Here is an 18,750-nt window from a genome sequence, read left to right as displayed (position 1 = left end):
ATAAAATCTATTACCTTTTATTGTAAACCTTATCTAAAATTTATCTAAAAGGTTTATTTCAAAGTTTGATTACACAAACAATTTCTATAGCAGATTGAAAATCAGGGGTTTAAAATCAATAAAAAAAATCTTCTGTACAAGGTGCACTATCAAATTTGTTCTATTTTTTAAACCTTATTATTAATATCTAAAACTATTGTCAAAAATACATTTTGTTACCAACCATTATTGCAATAGAGTGGAAATAACTAGGCTTAAAGAATAAAAAACATAGGAAAAAAAGTAAGGTAAAAGGACAAAAAAAATCAATACTCCTTTATTAGGTACTCTATTAAATGCTTTACAATTTACTGTAAAAATCCTAAACATTATCTGAAACTTTTGGCAAAAACAATTTTTAATGAGACGAACTACAAATGCAAGGGGTTGAATCAAATATTACCTTAAACCATGGTCAAAAACCAATTTTCATACCATCCTTTATAAGTGCAAGAAAAGAAATATAGTTGTTAAATGTCAAAAAAATATTAATAACTACATTAGTACGCATAGTATAAATTTCGTTCTAAGTAATTTAATAGTGGATGCATTTGATTTAAATATTAGAAATAAATTGGCTTAAAACAAGAGAAAGTTTAATCGACAATTTTTAAATATTGGAAAACATTTAGGATGTTATGTAACATTAGGTTCTCAAAATTTTCTAGAAATTTCTAGAATTTTTCAGAACATTTCAATAAAAAAAATGGGTAAACTTCAAAAATCTACCTTCACCTGTAGGCTGTGCCGAAAGGGATTACTTTTCAGCTAGTGGTCTGCACCATGTTGCTTGGACACCCAAAACACTGGCTGGAGTGTAGTGTTCGTGTTGTGGAAACATATTTAAATGACATATTTCACAGAAGTGACAGTGTTGAACGACGGATAGTCTTATCTTTGAATAAATATACTGTATAGAAGTCGCGAGTGGATAGGATTTACTCTACGTTTTTCAGAAGCGTATGAAGAGCAGCTTGGGAACTTCACCGCTGCAGTGCGTTGCCGTAACGCCCCGTATCGTCATAGTTGTTGTTTACACGTTAGAGCGCAGCGCTGTCGCCCGCTGTCATTCCCCGCACCCCTCACCCATCATTCACTGCAGCTCAACGTCGTTCAACGGGAGGGGGAAGGGGTGTTTGAAGAGTTAGACACTTGTCCGCTAGGGACCACCACAAGTCGATGCCCTAGAGATGGTGGCGATTGCAGCGGTGAATTAACCAACTACCTCAAAACCGTATTAGAAATTTTAACCTGGGCTGGCGACTTCTATACAGTATATATATTCAAAGGTCTTATTCATAGGTGCCAACCATCATCGGAAGTGGTCAAGCCAATGGCGGCTTCAGGATGACTGTTCGGGAGGGGCTATCGCACAAAGAAAGGTCGTAGTTGCAAAAAATGAAAGTGGTCAGATATTGGCCTTGGAATATTATTTACAAATTACAGATTTCAAATACAGAACCTTAGTAGCTCCATGCAACTTTTGAGGAGATAAAATTTTAACATTTGAAATGAAATATTTAAGCAAACATAAATATATACTAATCAATAAAATTAGTCACGGGAGGCCCCCACCACCCCCCTTCTGGAGCCGCGCTTGGGTCAAGCACCATTTCCGCAATATTTTGGGCGTCACATCAAGGCGACGGCGAGGTAAAAAAAAAAAAAAAAAAAAAAAGTGACTTCAACTACGTAACAGCATGCCATCTATTAACAATTTCCTTAACTCCATGAGGCGTCTGTTCTGAAGTTGAATTCACTCTGGTTGGCAATTAGTTCCAAAACAAACCGTAGCTGTGTAAAGGCTAATTTCTGGGAAGTTTTACCAAATTAATGTAGCATAAATTGCTGGGACCCTTACATTATGTTTTCTATCTTTAAAGTTTAGTGCCAATATTAAGTGGTAATGTATGATTACATTTCATAATAGTGCACGGTTATCATTTTAAGTTTATAGTTTATCAGTAGTGTGTTCATTACATTACCAATCGTGTTTATCATTTTAACACAGGGTTTGTCATTTTCGAACATCTTTCTGAACATTGGACTGAAATTAAATGGTATATGAAGGAGACGACAGTTTGGGGGTGGCGTGGGAGACATATGATTATGGGTCAAATTTCTCTCTGCATAACCTGAAAAAAATGTGCTATTTGCAACCAGATCTTTTATTAATCATAAAATAATCAGATTATTGCCTAAATTTTTTACTCAATATTAGTGTGTTTTTTTTTTGTTAGTGGCACATAAGTGGTTATCATTTGAAGTGTATTGTTTATCAGTAGTGTGTTCATGACATCATCCTGCCCCCACTCCTCCAGCCAACTACGTACCGAAACACTTACGGAAGTCACGGACACATTGTCGTCGTCATCCACATCCTGTGAACAAAAAGAAACAGAAAACACGGTAAAAAAAATTTCATCAACAGAAGTGAAAACAAATCATCTTAAGCGCCAAACAAATGCACCCCCTAAACTACAAACTAAATATATATATCCACTCACATCTACAATTCATAAAAAAAAAATGTTTTTGAAAACCCCGCCATAAGAATGGCTTATTAATTTCAGATTTGGGTGGGGGCAACAAATATGAATACATAAACACACGGAGAACAAGCAAAAATAACAATAAGCTGATGTCTAATGTTAAATATCTATACATCTAATATAATTCCATGGTAAGAATTTTAATCATAAAAATATTTCAGCAAAGACGGAAACAGCGGGCTGAGATCGATGAAAACAGTCACGACAAGAACAGTAAATATAAAAGCGAACAACAACCTTGAACAACAAAGCGACAAAAAGAAGAAACCCAGCGATGAGACTTGACAGATATTCTTGGAAACACGACGATAACAAAACAGATGAACTAACTGCCCAAGACATAACAGTTGCGACGTTTCGGGAACTAACATCTGCTCCCGTCATCAGGCAACAGACTTGGTGGCCTATGTCCACAAAGTCCCCCATTAAATGGCCCGCCTAGTAGAGGGCATAGTTGTGTTAGTTGAGGCGGGATGATAAGTGCGACACTCACCGGCGCTTAGAGCGCGGTATCGCCTCTAAGCACAAGGCGCTGGAAATGGCGCGCAGTCTTCTCTTCGTGCTCAGGGCAACTATAAAATTTGCGCGATAACAGTAATAATTTTATAAGACTGAGAAATCAAGATGAAGGTGTAATACAAGCCCTTAAGTGCTTTCAAGGCTCTGTACAGGGGCGTTTCATCCCTATATGTTATTCTGAATTTTTTTTTTTTTTTTTTTTTTTTTTTAAGCCATTTTTACTCCTCTAACTACAGTTTAAAAACAGCATACGGAAATATAACTCCTCTCAACATATTCATAATTTTTTTTTTAATCGTGTGGTTTGGAAATATTATTCCAAAAATAATATTTTTTACTTCAAATAACGCAAAGTAGGCTCGATTTTCGGACCATAAATGAGTTCGGCCCCGCCATAGTCGGACTTCTCAGTGGTCTATCAGCCAACGCCAATTTGGGATGAAATATGTTAAGCACGGGTGAAACCAGTTTATAATGCGCTACTCCCTGCCGAACCAAAACGAGTAGGCCATCTACTTTTAAGGCAGCCCCTCCCTTACCACCCGGAAAAAGAAAACACGAGCCTAATTACCTCTTGGCGCCAGTTTTGTGCTACATTAAATAAGTAGACCAAAGTCAGGAGGTTTTTCCAAAAGGTAAATGTAAGTATAACGAGATTTACAATACCATAGAGCGTAAAAGGTTTAAACATAACTTAATGAAAAAAAAATTTAATTTACCTGAAACATTGTATTTTGTAAGGAAAAAAATGTAATTGAGAATTTTGTAAAAAAAATTTTTTTTGCTGTATTTCATTAAGAGCATAATATGATAATATTCGATTTTTACTTCTAAGGAGACGTTAATGAAATACACAAATTTGGTTCCAACCATTTTCGCCAATAAATTCTTGAATCATTTAAGCAAAGCACACAATTTCTATGAATGCTTTGTTACTAATAGCGACCAGCTGCTACAAAACAGTTTCTCCTGTGAAATAATGATTGGTGTTTGTGTCATTGAATTATTTATTTGTTTCTTTCAGAATGACAACAATTGTAATAATGCTGTCAAGTACACATTATTCATGGTCTTAAAAACTATCAAAACTTACGGACATAGAAAACAATATTTTTTAGAGCGTGCGCCGTTTACTATGTACTGCAATCTGAGACACACTAAGCACTCAACTGCATTCGGAGCCAGTACTCCACGCTTAAGGCCCCCGCCTACCCGGGCACACACACGGTGCGCAGAGCTTCAAGAAAAATAGCGCGATTTCAAAACTACTCAAGATATCCGAGTGAGGTCTGCTTACGAAAAGCATTTAAGAGTTCGCCGAGGGCCTAAAAGTACTTTTGATTTCGGATTAAGTTTTTAAACCGTATTTTTAGAAGAGTTAAAATGGCAAAAACGCATGTTTTCAGAGTAATATTTAGGCGTAAAACCTACAGTACAGATTCTTGAAAGCACTTAAGGGACTTGCATTACACATTTATCTTCATTTCTCCGCCATATAATGTCACGGTCACCGCTCATATGCACGACGAGAAGACTGCGCGCCAGTCCAGAGGAGACACCGCGCTAGAAGCACCAGCGAGCGTCGCGCTTATCATCCCGCCTCGCCGACACAGATACGCCCCTGACGAGGCGAGGGGCCTTAAGATGGTTTACGACCCGGACAGCGTGAGAGGACCACGACCCCACGTGACGAGACGAACAGCTGCTGCCAACTGCGCCGCGACCAGAAGAGTCCGCTCCGCGACCGAGTGCATTTCAACCCTCTTCTCACCCGGAAAAAAAAAATTTGAATAAATAAAATAAAATTAAACGCGGTCGCAAGAGGGGGTCCTTGGGGTTTAAAAAAAAAAAAAGACATCAGTAGCAGAACAATGGTAATTTTTACAAGCCATGGCTGGGACAGAACGCAACAACGGTTGAAATGATAATGCTCCAGATGATGAAAACTCATCTCCATGTGAAATACCGCCCAGCGGGACTGTAAAAAAAAAAAAAAGGCCGGTACAGTCGTGCTAGGTTTTCGCGATCTGAAGAGGATTTTGGAGGGGGGGAGGGGGGTGTTTATGGACTGTCACGTGGACAGAAGCGGGGACAATTTCACGAACGAAACGTCCCCGGGGTTTCAGAGCGACGCTTCGACGACGTCGGTAATGAAGGCGGGCTAGCGGTGCAGGTGGATGACAAAGAGGGGTTCCAGTTGGGCGCGCTACAGAATGTCCGCGCGCCGCTGTGTCCGTATGAAAACTGGGCGGTGACCAAAGGGGAGGGACGGCCACTGTAATAAAACACACCGCGTTGGAGGGTCGGTGTCGGAAGAGACTTTGCAAGGGGGAAGGGGAGAGGGTGGTGAGCATTCATACGATCACCGGAGCTACTGCAATTGTCCGGTGCTCTCGGGTGAAAAGGGGAAGGGGGCAGGAAAAAGGGTTGGAGGGGGGGGGGGTGAAACGGTGACAAGCACGTCATTAATCCCAGAGGTCATATTTTCACCCCGTCCAGGGCTCGGCCGATGGCGCGGGGTCCTATATCTCCCCACCTCTCGCGGGCTACATTCACTACACACACATTTTACAACTTTTTTTTTTCCCCAGCCTCCCGACGCCATCATTTTTTTTTCTCCCTTCCACCCACCACCAGCGCACGCGTCCCAATTTTATTCGAATGTACTTTTATTTTTTTTTACCCTCGAATGCCACCCCACTTCCCCCCCCCCCCCCCCCCCCCCCGCACAATGCCAAAACCAGGACCTCCCTGCGGTACAAGCCCCGAATAATGGATAGGTGCTACTTTTACCGGCGTTTCGAAAAGTGGCGTTAAAACCCATGGAAATGGTCCTGGGAAAAATAAAGATATCAGTACGTGGCAATATGAGTGGGGGAAAAAAACCACACACACACACACACACACACACACACACACACACACACACACTGCGCGGAGGGGAAAAAAAAACATTGCGGAATTTCACCGGGGTCTTCATGGCAGTAAAAAAAAAAAAAAAAAAAAAAACTTTTAGTGCAGTGTCAGGACTACATCGAAAACGGGCGCTTCAATAACCACGCAGTGACGTCATTCTCACTGGTTAATTTACCAAAAAAAAACAAGGAAACAAGGCTAGCGCACTGCAGGAAACTTTACAGACCAAAAAAAACTAGAGCTCTCTAAAAAAAAAATACACATAGTGCAGTGTAGCGATGTATTCGTTCAAACGGTGTAAACGTATTCTTATTTTATTTAATGTTATTATTCTAATAAGTTATCGTCATAGATGGCATGCAAACGAAGGGAGTCGACGTAAAATCGATAAATTACATTTCCTTGATATTTTTTTTAATCCGTATTGGCGGGACCAATCACTCTGGACATTGCAGTTTGCTCACGTCCGGAATGCAACACATGAGGAAATCATAGTGAAATATAAATAATACGAAATACACGGAGGAAGGAAAGGGTAACGTTGAGATTATTTCGCAGATTATTTTTTTTTTAGGGTCTAGAAAGTAAAGTTTAAAAAATAAATCAAATGTACCATTACGAAACTACTTACTTGTAAGATTTATGAATTAAGTTTCCTGGACTACTTGATATAAGCTTTTGGACATACGCCATTGCAAAGCACATGTATGTCTGTAGAAGAAAACTACAAAAAACACAAAAGACAAAAACATAAATTAAGCAAAAAATTGAAAATTTGTTGTCAACAGGATATAAACACCACATAATATTCCATAACAGGAATATGGTCAACAAACAAAGAAAAACAAAGAAAAATGGACTAACAGAACGAAAAAAAAAACCACAAATGATGACAGCACAAAAATATTGAACCCAAAAAAATTCAGCACTACAGTTGAAACGAGACAAAAACACAGCAAAACGAAAAGACGAAACAAACACAATAATTTTCCAAAAACAGAAAAGAAGGAAAAAAATCCCACAAATGATGACAGCACAAAAATATTGAACTCAAAAAAATTCAGCACAACAGTTGAAACGAGACAAAAACACGACGAAACGAAAAGACGAAACAAACACAATAGTTTGCTAAAACAGAAACAAGCGACATTTCGGCAACTGCATGTGCTTTGCAATGGCGTATGACCAAAAGCTTACATCAAGTCATGAACTTCCATTGCACAAATCTTTCAAAGATAATTTCCTGGACTAGCTATAATTTCCATATTCGGTAGCTGGACACTTAATTAGCTACTAGGGTTTGCTGAAGCGCGAAATACTTAATAGTAGATACCATTGGTAACCAGTTTTATTGCATTAAGGTTTGTTTCCCGTTCCAAGTCATTATTATGTTAACACGGTTAAACGTTGCTGAACTTTAACAGAATTAACTACCTACATATAGCGCGTCCTTTTTTGCATAATTAGCTGGGAAAGTTGAATTTTTTCACATTTTCGTGCGGAATGAATAAGGAAAACCAACTGGAATAAAAAAAAACTAAAATTTTTGTGTCAACAGGCAGTGCTGGTGTCTACTGCGTGATATCGTTTTATATTCCTTCAGATACATATATTTAATTTTAATTAGCCTTTCGCAGCACAAGAATCCCGTGGAATTTGGTCACGGAAAAAAAAATAACAGCACAGACGAACAAAACTGTGGGCTTACAAACGTACAGACAGTTTCAACAATGAAACAGCAAATGCAGGCAAGACAACAAAACCTGGACAACGCAGCAAACATAGAAACACAACGATGACAGCACCGACGAACACAGAAGCTTCCCTGTGAAGAAAAACGGAAGAAAAAAAATTGGTTATCTGTAAAGTCGGTTTACGGACGATAGTTTAACGTGACAACGTCATAACAAAACATTGATCAAATGATTGCATACTTTTATGAAAAAAATTGAATCATTTTTTATTAAATCGATGGTTGTTCCAATCGAGTGGAAGCTTTGAATATATATACTGTATAGAAGTCGCGAGTGGATAGGATTTACTCTACGTTTTTCAGAATCGTATGAGCAGATTGGGAACTTCACCGCTGCAGTGCGCTGCCGTAACGCCCTGTATCGTCTTAGTTGTTATTTACACGTTAGAGCGCAGCGCTGTCGCCTGCTGTCATACCCCGCACCCCTCATCAATCATTCACTGTAGCTCAACGTCGTTCAACGGGAGGGGGAAGGGGTGTTTGAAGAGTTCGACACTTGTCCACTTGGGACCACCACAAGTCGATGCCCTAGAGATGGTGGCGATTGCGGCGGTGAATTAACCAACTACCTCAAAACCGTATTAGAAATTTTAACCTGGGCTGGCGACTTCTATACAGTATATATATTCAAAGGTGGAAGAGAGATAGATGCGGCGCAAGCGTACAATGTGCGTAACGGGACAATGTGCGTAACGGGACAATGAGTCATCCTTTTTCGTGCGAGCAGCCGGCGTTTATCGATTTATTAGACGTTGTCACGTCAAAAAAAAAAGTTGCATTATCTTTCTTTGGAAGGAAAAAAAATTTTCGTCGGTATCAACGGGAATAATGATAGAAAACTCCAATATGATTCGTGAACGGCCCCTGAAACAAAAAAAAAAAAAAGAAAATGAAGTCCGCGATACCGCTTACCCATTACTTAAACGCGAGAAAGTGAGAGAGAGAGAGAGAGTTTAAATTCAGCAGTAAAGTAGGCTTTATAAAAAAAAGCGCGGGGAGGGGGGGAGGGGGGTGGTAGTTTAATAAACTGGAACCACGCGAGGTGTACAGCACTACAGCCGCACCCCACTGCCCACTCTCCCCCCCCCCCCCCCCAGTAGGGGTGGTAATCCAGCTCGTCTGTCCCGCGCGCGCGTACACAAACACACTCGGCCCCGCGTCAATTCCCAGCCCCTTTCACCCCCCTCACAGGGGTCGAGAGAGATGGAGAGGTGGGGGTCGAAAAAAAAAAAACGAAAAAAAAGGGCACAATGGCAAGTGAAATACTGTATCATTAGCCAGTTTCTCTTTCCCACCCAAACCTACCGTCCCCTTCCTGCGCGTCAATAATTTCTGGGATCCACTCCAGCGGGCAGTTTAAAACAACCCCTGGTGCTCTGGCCGGGTGGTGGGGGTTGTTGGGGAGGGGAGGAGGAGGAGAAATGCTGCCACCCCTTCTCTCTTCAACTCCCACCCCTGTCTCAACCCACCGTCACCCCCTGGGCGCGGCCCAGTAATTGCACAAACTTGTTCACGTGGTCGCTATGAAAGGTAAAACATGTCGGCCAGGGGGGGAGAAGAGGGTGATAAAGAGGGGGGGGGGGGGGGGGCACAGCCCCAGGCGCCCCGTGCGACGGCCGTGGAGACCTCGTGCGTCGTGGCCCACGGTCAAGTGCTTATGTTTCCAATTCGAAAACTTAGTTTTTTTTTACAAGAGAGACAGGAGCGGAGAAAAGAGCCCAACCAGAGCAAAAACACGCATAGAGCCCACCACACTCCCCTTCCCCTCTCTCCTTCCCAGAGGGTAATGGTACGAAGTGGCAAGCGGTAAGAGGAGTCTGATAAAAAGAATAAACCCCCCTACACCCACCCAACTCGAAAAACCACACCGACAAACAATTCGCGAAATGTAGAAAAGCCGCAAGCTAAGTCGGAAAGACACAACTAACACCCCCTCACCTTTTTTTTTTTTTTTTTTTCCCACGTCCTCGGCTCACACAGTCCATTTTGTCAGCGATTTTTTTTTGTTTAAACTCCCTCCTTTTTTTTTTCTACCCAGACTCTTCCACCTTTTTTTTATTTTTAAAACATGTACGTTTAAATTTCAAATGAAAAGGTTCTGGTGAAGTAGCCTAATGTATTATTTCCACGCACGCGGTCGTCCCACACGATATACGACGAACACGAGCCACTAGCAATTTATATGCATGTACATATATATATATTTTTGTTCCTGGTTTTTTTTATTTCCACCTACCCCTACCCCCCCCCCCCCCCCAACATCCGGAGTTTTCCCAACTACCATACGTATATACACGTACATATACTTTTTTTTTGTTTAAATCGGCCAATACAAATTGTCTCTTCACGTACTTGTACTGCGAATGGCGACTGTCCTGCATACGAAACGGGCTGTACGCCAAGAGGAGGAGTTTTTTTTTTCTTTAAAAAAAAACATGTTTTTCTTCCCCCGTCCAGCACACGGACCGGTGTATACCCCGGTACTAAACTCGCCGGTTCTTCGGCGATGATAACCATTCCGGAGGAAGGGTCCGTATGCGGCCGAAAACACCAGAATGTGAACCAAAGTTGTTTGTCACTGCCACGCGGAAATTACAACCGTTTCCTGGTCCGAGTACTAGAATGTTCGGAGCGGAGGTACAATGGAACGCGGAGGTGTCCTCATTTTTTTCTTCCCCTACTGATTAACAAAAACAATTTTTTTTAAACGAATTTTAACGCTAATTCCTTTGTTCGACAACATCCACAACAGGATGGAATTTCGTTGCGATTCTTCCGCAGAGAGTTCTTTTCAAAGCTGCTGTGTGCTAACACAAGAGTGAGTTCACTTTAGAACGTGCATCCACTCCGTGAACATTTTACCTCCGTGTAATAAAAGTTCTTGGCCCAAGTTGGGCGTTCTGGTTACTTTGGAGGTGTTGTCAACAATCGGTAGGGACCGGAAAAATTCGCGAGTTCAAAGACCTGTAGGATGAACTAAATGGTTCTACGTACACTCGGTAAAATGCCACCCACTCATTGGCTGCTGTCTTGTGAGACGTTCCAGCGTAGCAGCCTGTGATTCGTATAAAGCTTTGGATGGGTGTTTCTCATTGGCCCAGGGTCATCCAGGTGAGTTGTGAACCAATAGCAGAGGCAGCACTGAGGTATAACGATTTGTATTTTAGCCTATCGCGAAAAGAATTCGCGAAATTTTCCGGTCTATAACAATCGGTTATCTGGAGGACTTAAATTTTTAACACCGCGTGAGATTTTTTTTTCTTCCCCTGATCGTATTTAACTCTCCGCTTTCACGCCACAGCTTGGCCGATTCGGAAGATGGCTGACGAGATAAACATATAGGGTAAAACGGGGTAAATTGGTGAACCATTATTTATCATGCCCACACTGTTGAAATATTTTTCCTTTTTTTTTAATGTTTCAAGTGGGAAAGTCCGCTAACAAAATACTGATGTTGCATTGAATTTTATTTTATTACATTTACGGCAATCAAGGTAGTTTGAAAGTATGGCTCTAAATCCTATTTTCATTAAATTTAAAAAAAAAAGTTGTGGTAGAATGGTGCTCAAACAACAACCATAAACATTTATTTAAAAAAAAAAAACACTTTCACAGGGAAAAATAACTAAAGGCAGTACACACAAATTATTGCAATACGCTTGCATCTTCATTTCCTATTTTTTTCTCTCTCCTCTTTTCCAGCTTCTTTCCTGTCTCTGTCCATGTTGATCATCCGATCACATCGCTTGTTTCATCGTGCGTAACAGTGATTACCAGAAATTTCGCACGTTTTTACCTTGAAGTCCCGAAAACCATCCGAAAAGGAATAAAAAAAATGGGGGTTGTCTGTAAAGTCGGTTTACGGACGATAATTTTACGTTATAACGTCATAAGAAAACATTGATGAAAAATTGCATACTTTTTTAATTTTCAAATATTATTTACAAATTTTTTTGCAAATTTAATTTAAATAATTTGTTTAAAATTTAATCACGAACAATTAGTTAAAAAGCCCGCCTTAACCTGTTTGATATTATAGAAGATTTTCTCGCACGGTGGTTGGCAGGTTCTCGCACGCTCGGCTTAGGCGGAACGTGACAATTTTTTTCGTGCGTGCAGCCGGCGTTCATAGATATAAAAGACGTTATCACGTCAAAAAAAAAAAAGACTCAGGTGGTTTTCGGAGCGATTCTCCCTCGTCCGACGCGGAGCTTGTAGCGACAAAAGCCGACTCTTGGGGCATCGATGTCCGACAACTGGGAACAAGTCTCGGCGCTACTTCTCTGCTCGGGATTCGCAGGAAAGTAGGAGTGAGAGTGAGAGTGAGAGTGAGAGTGAGAGTGAGAGTGAGAGTGAGAGAGAGAGAGAGAGAGAGAGAGAGAAGTTGCTACTTGTCGAAAGTTGCGTCGGGCTGAGGAAGACGGCGAGAGGTCTCTTGGAAGATCCACGAAGACGCGCCTAGGAACGAGGCTGATGGAAAGGAAGTTTCGGTGAAGAGAGAGAGACAGGAATGTCTCTGTTTCTTGAAAGCCGCACGGTAAACCAAGGGGTTGAACTTGTGACTCGGATATAGAGGGGAGGAAGGAGGTGTAAGGTGGTTTTCAGAAGGAACCGGGGAGGAGGGGAAGGTTGGAGGATACCCTCCCCCCGTCAGTCGCCTGCTGGTGTTACAGGGGAGGAATACATAAGTGAACATCGCGAATAACTTAGGCGGCTCAGTTACACTTTGCAAACAAAGTCGTCGTCGAGATGCTGCACGGAAGAGGAGGGGGGGTGAGAGTAGAAGAAAATTCCCGAACACTCGCCTCCCCCCTGCAGACAACTACACGGGCTACGCCCTCTTGACACCCCACCCCCCATCTGCTCCTCTGGATCCAGAGGCACCATCACGACAGACAACAACTCGAGAAAGAAGCAAGACGGGAGGAACTCCCGAGTTCAAGAAAACACGTCTCGAGGATCCCCCAAAAGTTTTACAAACTCACAACCCCTCACCGACCCCGCCTCAACGAAAACAAGAAAATAAGGGGCGTGGGGGGGAAAATTAGTCACGACATTGGGGAAATTAACGAATCTCAGCTAGACCGTGCAGCTAAGGTGCGGACGGACGCGCTCTCTCGAAACAACCCTCCGGTGGGAAACTACTGATGAGGTTGGCGCACGCTAACACGAGGCAAAACGAGGTGCTCACTTCGGATTGGCTTCGCACTTCACATCGACATTCCACTCTGCCGTCGTGTCCGCGAAAATTCCTTTTAACACTACTCAGTTCCTCGAAAAAAAACCACGTTCAAATACCTAGTTTCGCAACAACAAAAAAAGACACAAGCAGGAAATAATAAGAGAAAAAAAGACCTCAAATAATAGCAATGACAAGAAAACGAAACAATTAACTCCGCTAAAAAAGAGCATGCGCACATTAAATAAAAGAAATGGTTTTCAAAATTCGAGTTAGCGTGCTCAACATTGAACGGGTAAAACCAAAGACAGACTGAAAGAGACGGAATGACAGGATATAATGATGAATTCAAGGAGAATGTCGTATTCAACCATTTCAAACCGTACAAATAAAAAAATTAAATAAAAAACTGACTTATCGAAATTGCGAGAATGTTAGCAGCAACTTTCAGCACAGATTAATTATTTCATTTTTCAACTGGATAGCTGTTCCAGACTGTAACCTGTTTACAGACGAACACGGAGGGAAAATATTATATACGCCCTGCCATGCCAAAATTTTGTAATGTAACGAAAATTTTAAATTATAATGAAAGAAACTAAAAAAAAATCTAAAATGGTAGCGGTTGATCCACTTTAAGTGTGGTTTCTATGATGTGTGGAGGGACAACAGATATATTTGGAAGACTACTGTGGAGGGTCACCAGTGTTTTTGGGTGATGTGTGGAGCGTCACCAGAGTGGTTCGGATGAGTAGTGTGGAGGGTCACCATAATGGTTTGGATGACTACTGTGGAGGGTAATCGGAGTTGTTTGAATGACTAGTGTGGTGGGCCACCATAATGGTTTGGATGACTACTGTGGATGGTCGCCAGAGATGTTTGAATGACTAGTGTGGTGGGTCACCATAATGGTTTGGATGACTACTGTGGAGGGTAATCGGAGTTGTTTGAATGACTAGTGTGGTGGGCCACCATAATGGTTTGGATGACTACTGTGGATGGTCGCCAGAGATGTTTGAATGACTAGTGTGGTGGGTCACCATAATGGTTTGGATGACTACTGTGGAGGGTAATCGGAGTTGTTTGAATGACTAGTGTGGTGGGCCACCATAATGGTTTGGATGACTACTGTGGATGGTCACCAGAGATGTTTGGATGACTAGTGAAGAGGGTCATCAGAGATGTTTGGAGGGTCACCAGAGTGAGTGTTTTGGTCGACCAGAGGGAGGCCCATCTGCCTGTCACGCGGAGTGGTCGTGATGACGGTGTCAGGGGAGCCGTGAGTGGTCGCCGTCGCTGCCGGAATGAGAAGCACGAAGCGAGGACAAGGTGGAGGAGGAGGGGGAGGGCGCCTCCGCCGGCGCGAGGCTATTAACGCGCGGAGGAAGAATTGAATCTGGACAATCGTTTATCCGCGGACGGGGGTCAGACGGACACTCGAAGGTTGTGGGGTTAAGGGAAGGGGGGGGGAGAGAGGCAGAGAGATCCCAGAGATACGCCCCATCCTTCCACAGCTCCCCGCCACCCCCCTTCCTTGTCCGGTAATTTGTGTTCGCTGCCGGGGGTAAAGCAAACACAGTCGGCGCGGGCGGAGAGGCGCCTGGCTCCGAAATTACTCAAATGACTGGTCACATTCTCGATCGGGCTGCCATTAGTCAAAGAGGCCGGACAGGCAGCAGGCGGGCACACGTCATTCTCCCCCTCTCCTTAGTTTTTTTTTTTTTTTTTTTTTTTAACCATCTTTAGGTATTGCGCGTTCCAGACAACCCGATCACTTCCCAATCCTTTGCTGCGGAATTTCGGACCGAAACTTCTTTACAGTATAATAATAATAATAATAATAATAATAATAATATATTACCCATTTTTTTTACACTTTGTTAACAATATTCACATAATTAACCAGGAAATTTAGCACTCACGAAAGCAAGCTTGTATGTGAGTGCATCCAGTCACTTCAAATTACATGCGGTATTTTGACGATTGTAAACATTTGTAAATGTATAATAACTGAGAAACAAATATATAAAATATAACCTAAGAAACTTTACATTAGTTATATAAAGATGAAAGTTAAAGAGAGCAATTTATTAAAATTAAATATTATGTATAAACTAAAAACGTATAAATTATTATAAATTATAACATTCTTAAATAAATAAATAAAAATATTATTAAATAAAAATTAGTATTTAAGTAAAGCAAAGGTACAAAGTTATAACAATATATAAAACTTACTTAAATACTAAAGTACGTAGGGTAAGCCCAGCCAAAGATTTTCACAAATACGTTGAACGCATCGTTAAGTCAATAAATTATTAACAAAAAATATGCCCGAATGCTAGTCTTTCTATGAAAGTATGAAACATACAGTAAAAACGTGTATCAAATCTGTATGGCGAAACTAGGGACATTTTTTTTTTGTTAGCGTGTAGAGTAGCAGCTCTTATTTTTTTTGTGGGTAACATTTTGTTTAGCTAATATTACGATGGTAGATAGAATAAAAGCATATAAATTATACCAAACATCCAAAGGAGCTATCGAAATGACTTGATAAAAATTTGCACATATCTTTAGAATTTTCGCTTCAAAATATTTTAGTTATTCTTCGGGAAAAAATTAAAAAAATCCAAAACCTTTTTATAATTAGTATATGATTCATATATTGATAAAAAATACGTTATCCCAAAATCCTGAAAAATACAGGTTGAATGGTTTTTCGAAAACAAAATTTTTATTGATTCAATAAATTATATAGAGAAGAAATTAAGCGTTTTTAGACGAAGGTTAAATTCTAACGGTTAATCTAAAACTATTCGATAGCAAATGATTTCATTGCTTCAGTACATCCATCAATTAAGTTTTTTTTTAGTAAAAAAAATATTACTTTCAAAAACATTCAAATGTTAAATTATGTGCGGAAACAATAAGTAATGGAAGCAAAATAGTTTAGGATACTGCTCCGTTGAGCGGAATTTTGGGCAGTTGCAGACGGAAGGCTGTTCCAAGTTGTTCTGATCGACTGGAATGGACTACAGTCTATCGTCCGTTCAGTTTTCTTACACGTATCCCCTCTCTCTTTCTCTCCATCTGCTCCAGAGTGAGTACTACTCGCAGGCTCCTGGCTGGTACGGCACGGCTTGTTCGACCTCCCTCCCTCCCTACCACCACACACCCCTGGTGGCTCAACACTCGAGGAACACAGACCCCCCCCCCCTCCTTTTTTTTCGTCTTCCCCCACCCGGGGCCATTTTACCAAACGAGTCGAACACGATTCTGCGCCGTCACGCCGTCGCTGTCCATCACCCGCGATGTATCGCTGCGCCGACCGCGCACAGCTCGGGCCACAGCGACGCGACGGAGGCGACGGACGCGACATACGCGACGCGACAGGGTCGTTATCACAACGCCGAAATACCATAACGGCCGAATGTCAAAATTGACCACAACGCCGACAGCTAGAAAACTGCTGTGTACCACAACGCCGAAATAACAACTGAATGAATTTGTGTGTGTTTCTTAAATGTACCTTAACGCCGAAATACCAAAATCAATACTAACCTAACCTAGCGTAATATAACCTAACCTAACTTAACCTAGCCTAGCCTATCCTATCCTATCCTATCCTAGCCTAGCCTAGCCTAACCTAACATAGTCTAACCTAACCTAACCTTTGTGGCAGTCCTGCAATGACATTTTTCGGCGTTGTGGTATACAGCAGTTTTCTAGCTGTCGGCGTTGTGGTCAATTTGCCATTTCGGCGTTGTGATATTTAGGCGTTGTGGTGCGTCCCCGATGCGAGACACACGCGACGTAGAGACGCGACGCACGCGACATACGCGACGGACGCGACGCGACAATGGCGACATACGCGACGCGAATAAAGCACCCTCGCCGACCCCTCTCACGTTCGACACCCCTGTGACCCACGGCGCGACGGGATCCGAACCACGACCCTCGAGGTTAACGAAGCGCGCGATCTTACAGCTGCGCCACACCGGAGAACCGTTCACGTGTTGCAAGGAGAATAATACGTGTTATAACCATTGTAACTCCAGTTCTGTGTATTTTAAAACTTTGCGTTTACTCTTTACTGTAAGACCATTTCTACCAACCAAATATATTTTCACCTTAAAATTTACGAAGAGATCTTCTGGTTAGCGATTATCCAGCGATCTTAGTAAATTTACAGTTACTTTCGTAAATGTACGAGTGCTAAGCCAATTGGCTTCCAACATCAATACACGAAAATAATAATATAAAATTCAAAAACTTTTAAGACATCTACAAAAAAAATTGTTCCTTCTACGTGTGCGCTTAACCTAAAGCAAAAATTCGGAAGTCGAAATACGGCGTATTTTCCACGACGATTCAGTTATAGAATTAAGAACACTTCGTTTATATGAGGTGAATTGATCGTTGAAAAGTCCGTAGATTTACTGTAATCTCTAACGGTGTAGTTTCACCATCATAAAGTTTCATTCGGCACACCAAAACGTTTGGCATACGCTCTAATGCTCACGCAAGTGACCAAATGCAGGTTTACGTTGCTACACGTGGGGTCCGCCATCTTTGTGTCATCGACTTCCGTTCCATTTTCACGAAATTACTCTTAGCAAACGCCGTACACCGAGAGCTAAGACGTTTTATTATCGAAATTAGGCTTCATTAAGGGGCCCGCCTCGTCAGGGGTGTGTGTGTGTCAGTGAGGCGGGATGATAAGCGCGACGCTCGCTGGTGCTTCTAGCGCGGTGTCTCCTCTGGACTGGCGCGCAGTCTTCTCGTCGTGCATATGAGCGGTGACCGTAACATTATATGGCGTAGAAATGAAGATAAAGGTGTAATGCAAGTCACTTAAGTGCTTTCAAGAATCTGTACTGTTTTTACGCCTAAAAATTACTCTGAAAACATGCGTTTTAGCCATTTTAACTCTCCTTAAAATACAGTTTAAAAACTTTATCCAAAATCAAAAGCACTTTTCGGCCCTCGGCGAACTCTTAAATGCTTTTCGTAAGCATACCCCCACTCGAATATCTGGAGTGGTTTTGAAATCGCGTTGTTTTTCCTGAAGCTCTGCGCGCCGTGTGTGTGCCCGGGTGGGCGGGGGCCTTCTTAAGCATACTGTATAATTTACATGGTTCGTACCCTCTTGTGCAATCAAAAATTAAGGAATTTTTACGGACGATTTTACTTCATCTTCACCACTATCAAGAGGTAATAAAACCATTTGTGATATCACAAAATATCTCGATAAAATAACTTTGTTATATAGTTAACTCATAAAAAAAATTACAAATTAAGCTTGTGAACTTCTCCTTTTTTTCAGCTAGGATAGAGTTCTAGCACAAGCCAGAATTTTTTTTTGTAAAATGGTGTTGAAGGAACATTCAACCCTTCAAATGTTTTATTCGTGAAAAACTTTCCAGAATCAATAAACATTGTAATTTCATTTTATATAATTACATGTTAAAAGTATGATATATTGGGGAATGGTAACAATATAGGTAGGAAGAAAAACATTTAACTTGTAAACTTCAGAGGTTATCAGTATTGAATTTCTTAATTTACTTTACTTCCTTTAATATTTATCTTCGAATCGGTTTCCTCGAATATCGAACCTACGAATATTAAGGATCTGATGGCATTTTAGGATTTAATTGGCCTATCCCTAGTATATATACTAAAAAAAAAAAACCTCCCTCCCTTACTTTTGCCCCTCAATGCCCCAGAAAAACCATGATTTCCGAGATGAAACTAAAAAAAAACCTTCTATAATGATCTTAGCTAGTCTG

General features: G+C 41.4%; 1 protein-coding gene across 1 annotated transcript in view; it reads right to left on the bottom strand.

The window, feature by feature from the left end:
- The window catches only part of LOC134538141 (ankyrin repeat domain-containing protein SOWAHB), a 288,272-nt gene that overhangs the window by 247,827 nt on the left and 21,695 nt on the right, over positions 1-18,750 (bottom strand). The window contains exon 5 of the mRNA XM_063379181.1: positions 2,373-2,420. Within this exon, the coding sequence (XP_063235251.1) occupies positions 2,373-2,420 (48 nt within the window). The remainder of the gene's footprint in view (positions 1-2,372; positions 2,421-18,750) is intronic.

The sequence above is a fragment of the Bacillus rossius genome, chromosome 13 (assembly GCF_032445375.1).
Source record: "Bacillus rossius redtenbacheri isolate Brsri chromosome 13, Brsri_v3, whole genome shotgun sequence".
NCBI classification, from domain to species: Eukaryota; Metazoa; Arthropoda; class Insecta; order Phasmatodea; family Bacillidae; genus Bacillus; species Bacillus rossius.
Note: the sequence above shows the minus strand (reverse complement) of the source record. Positions and strands in the feature narration are given on the sequence as shown.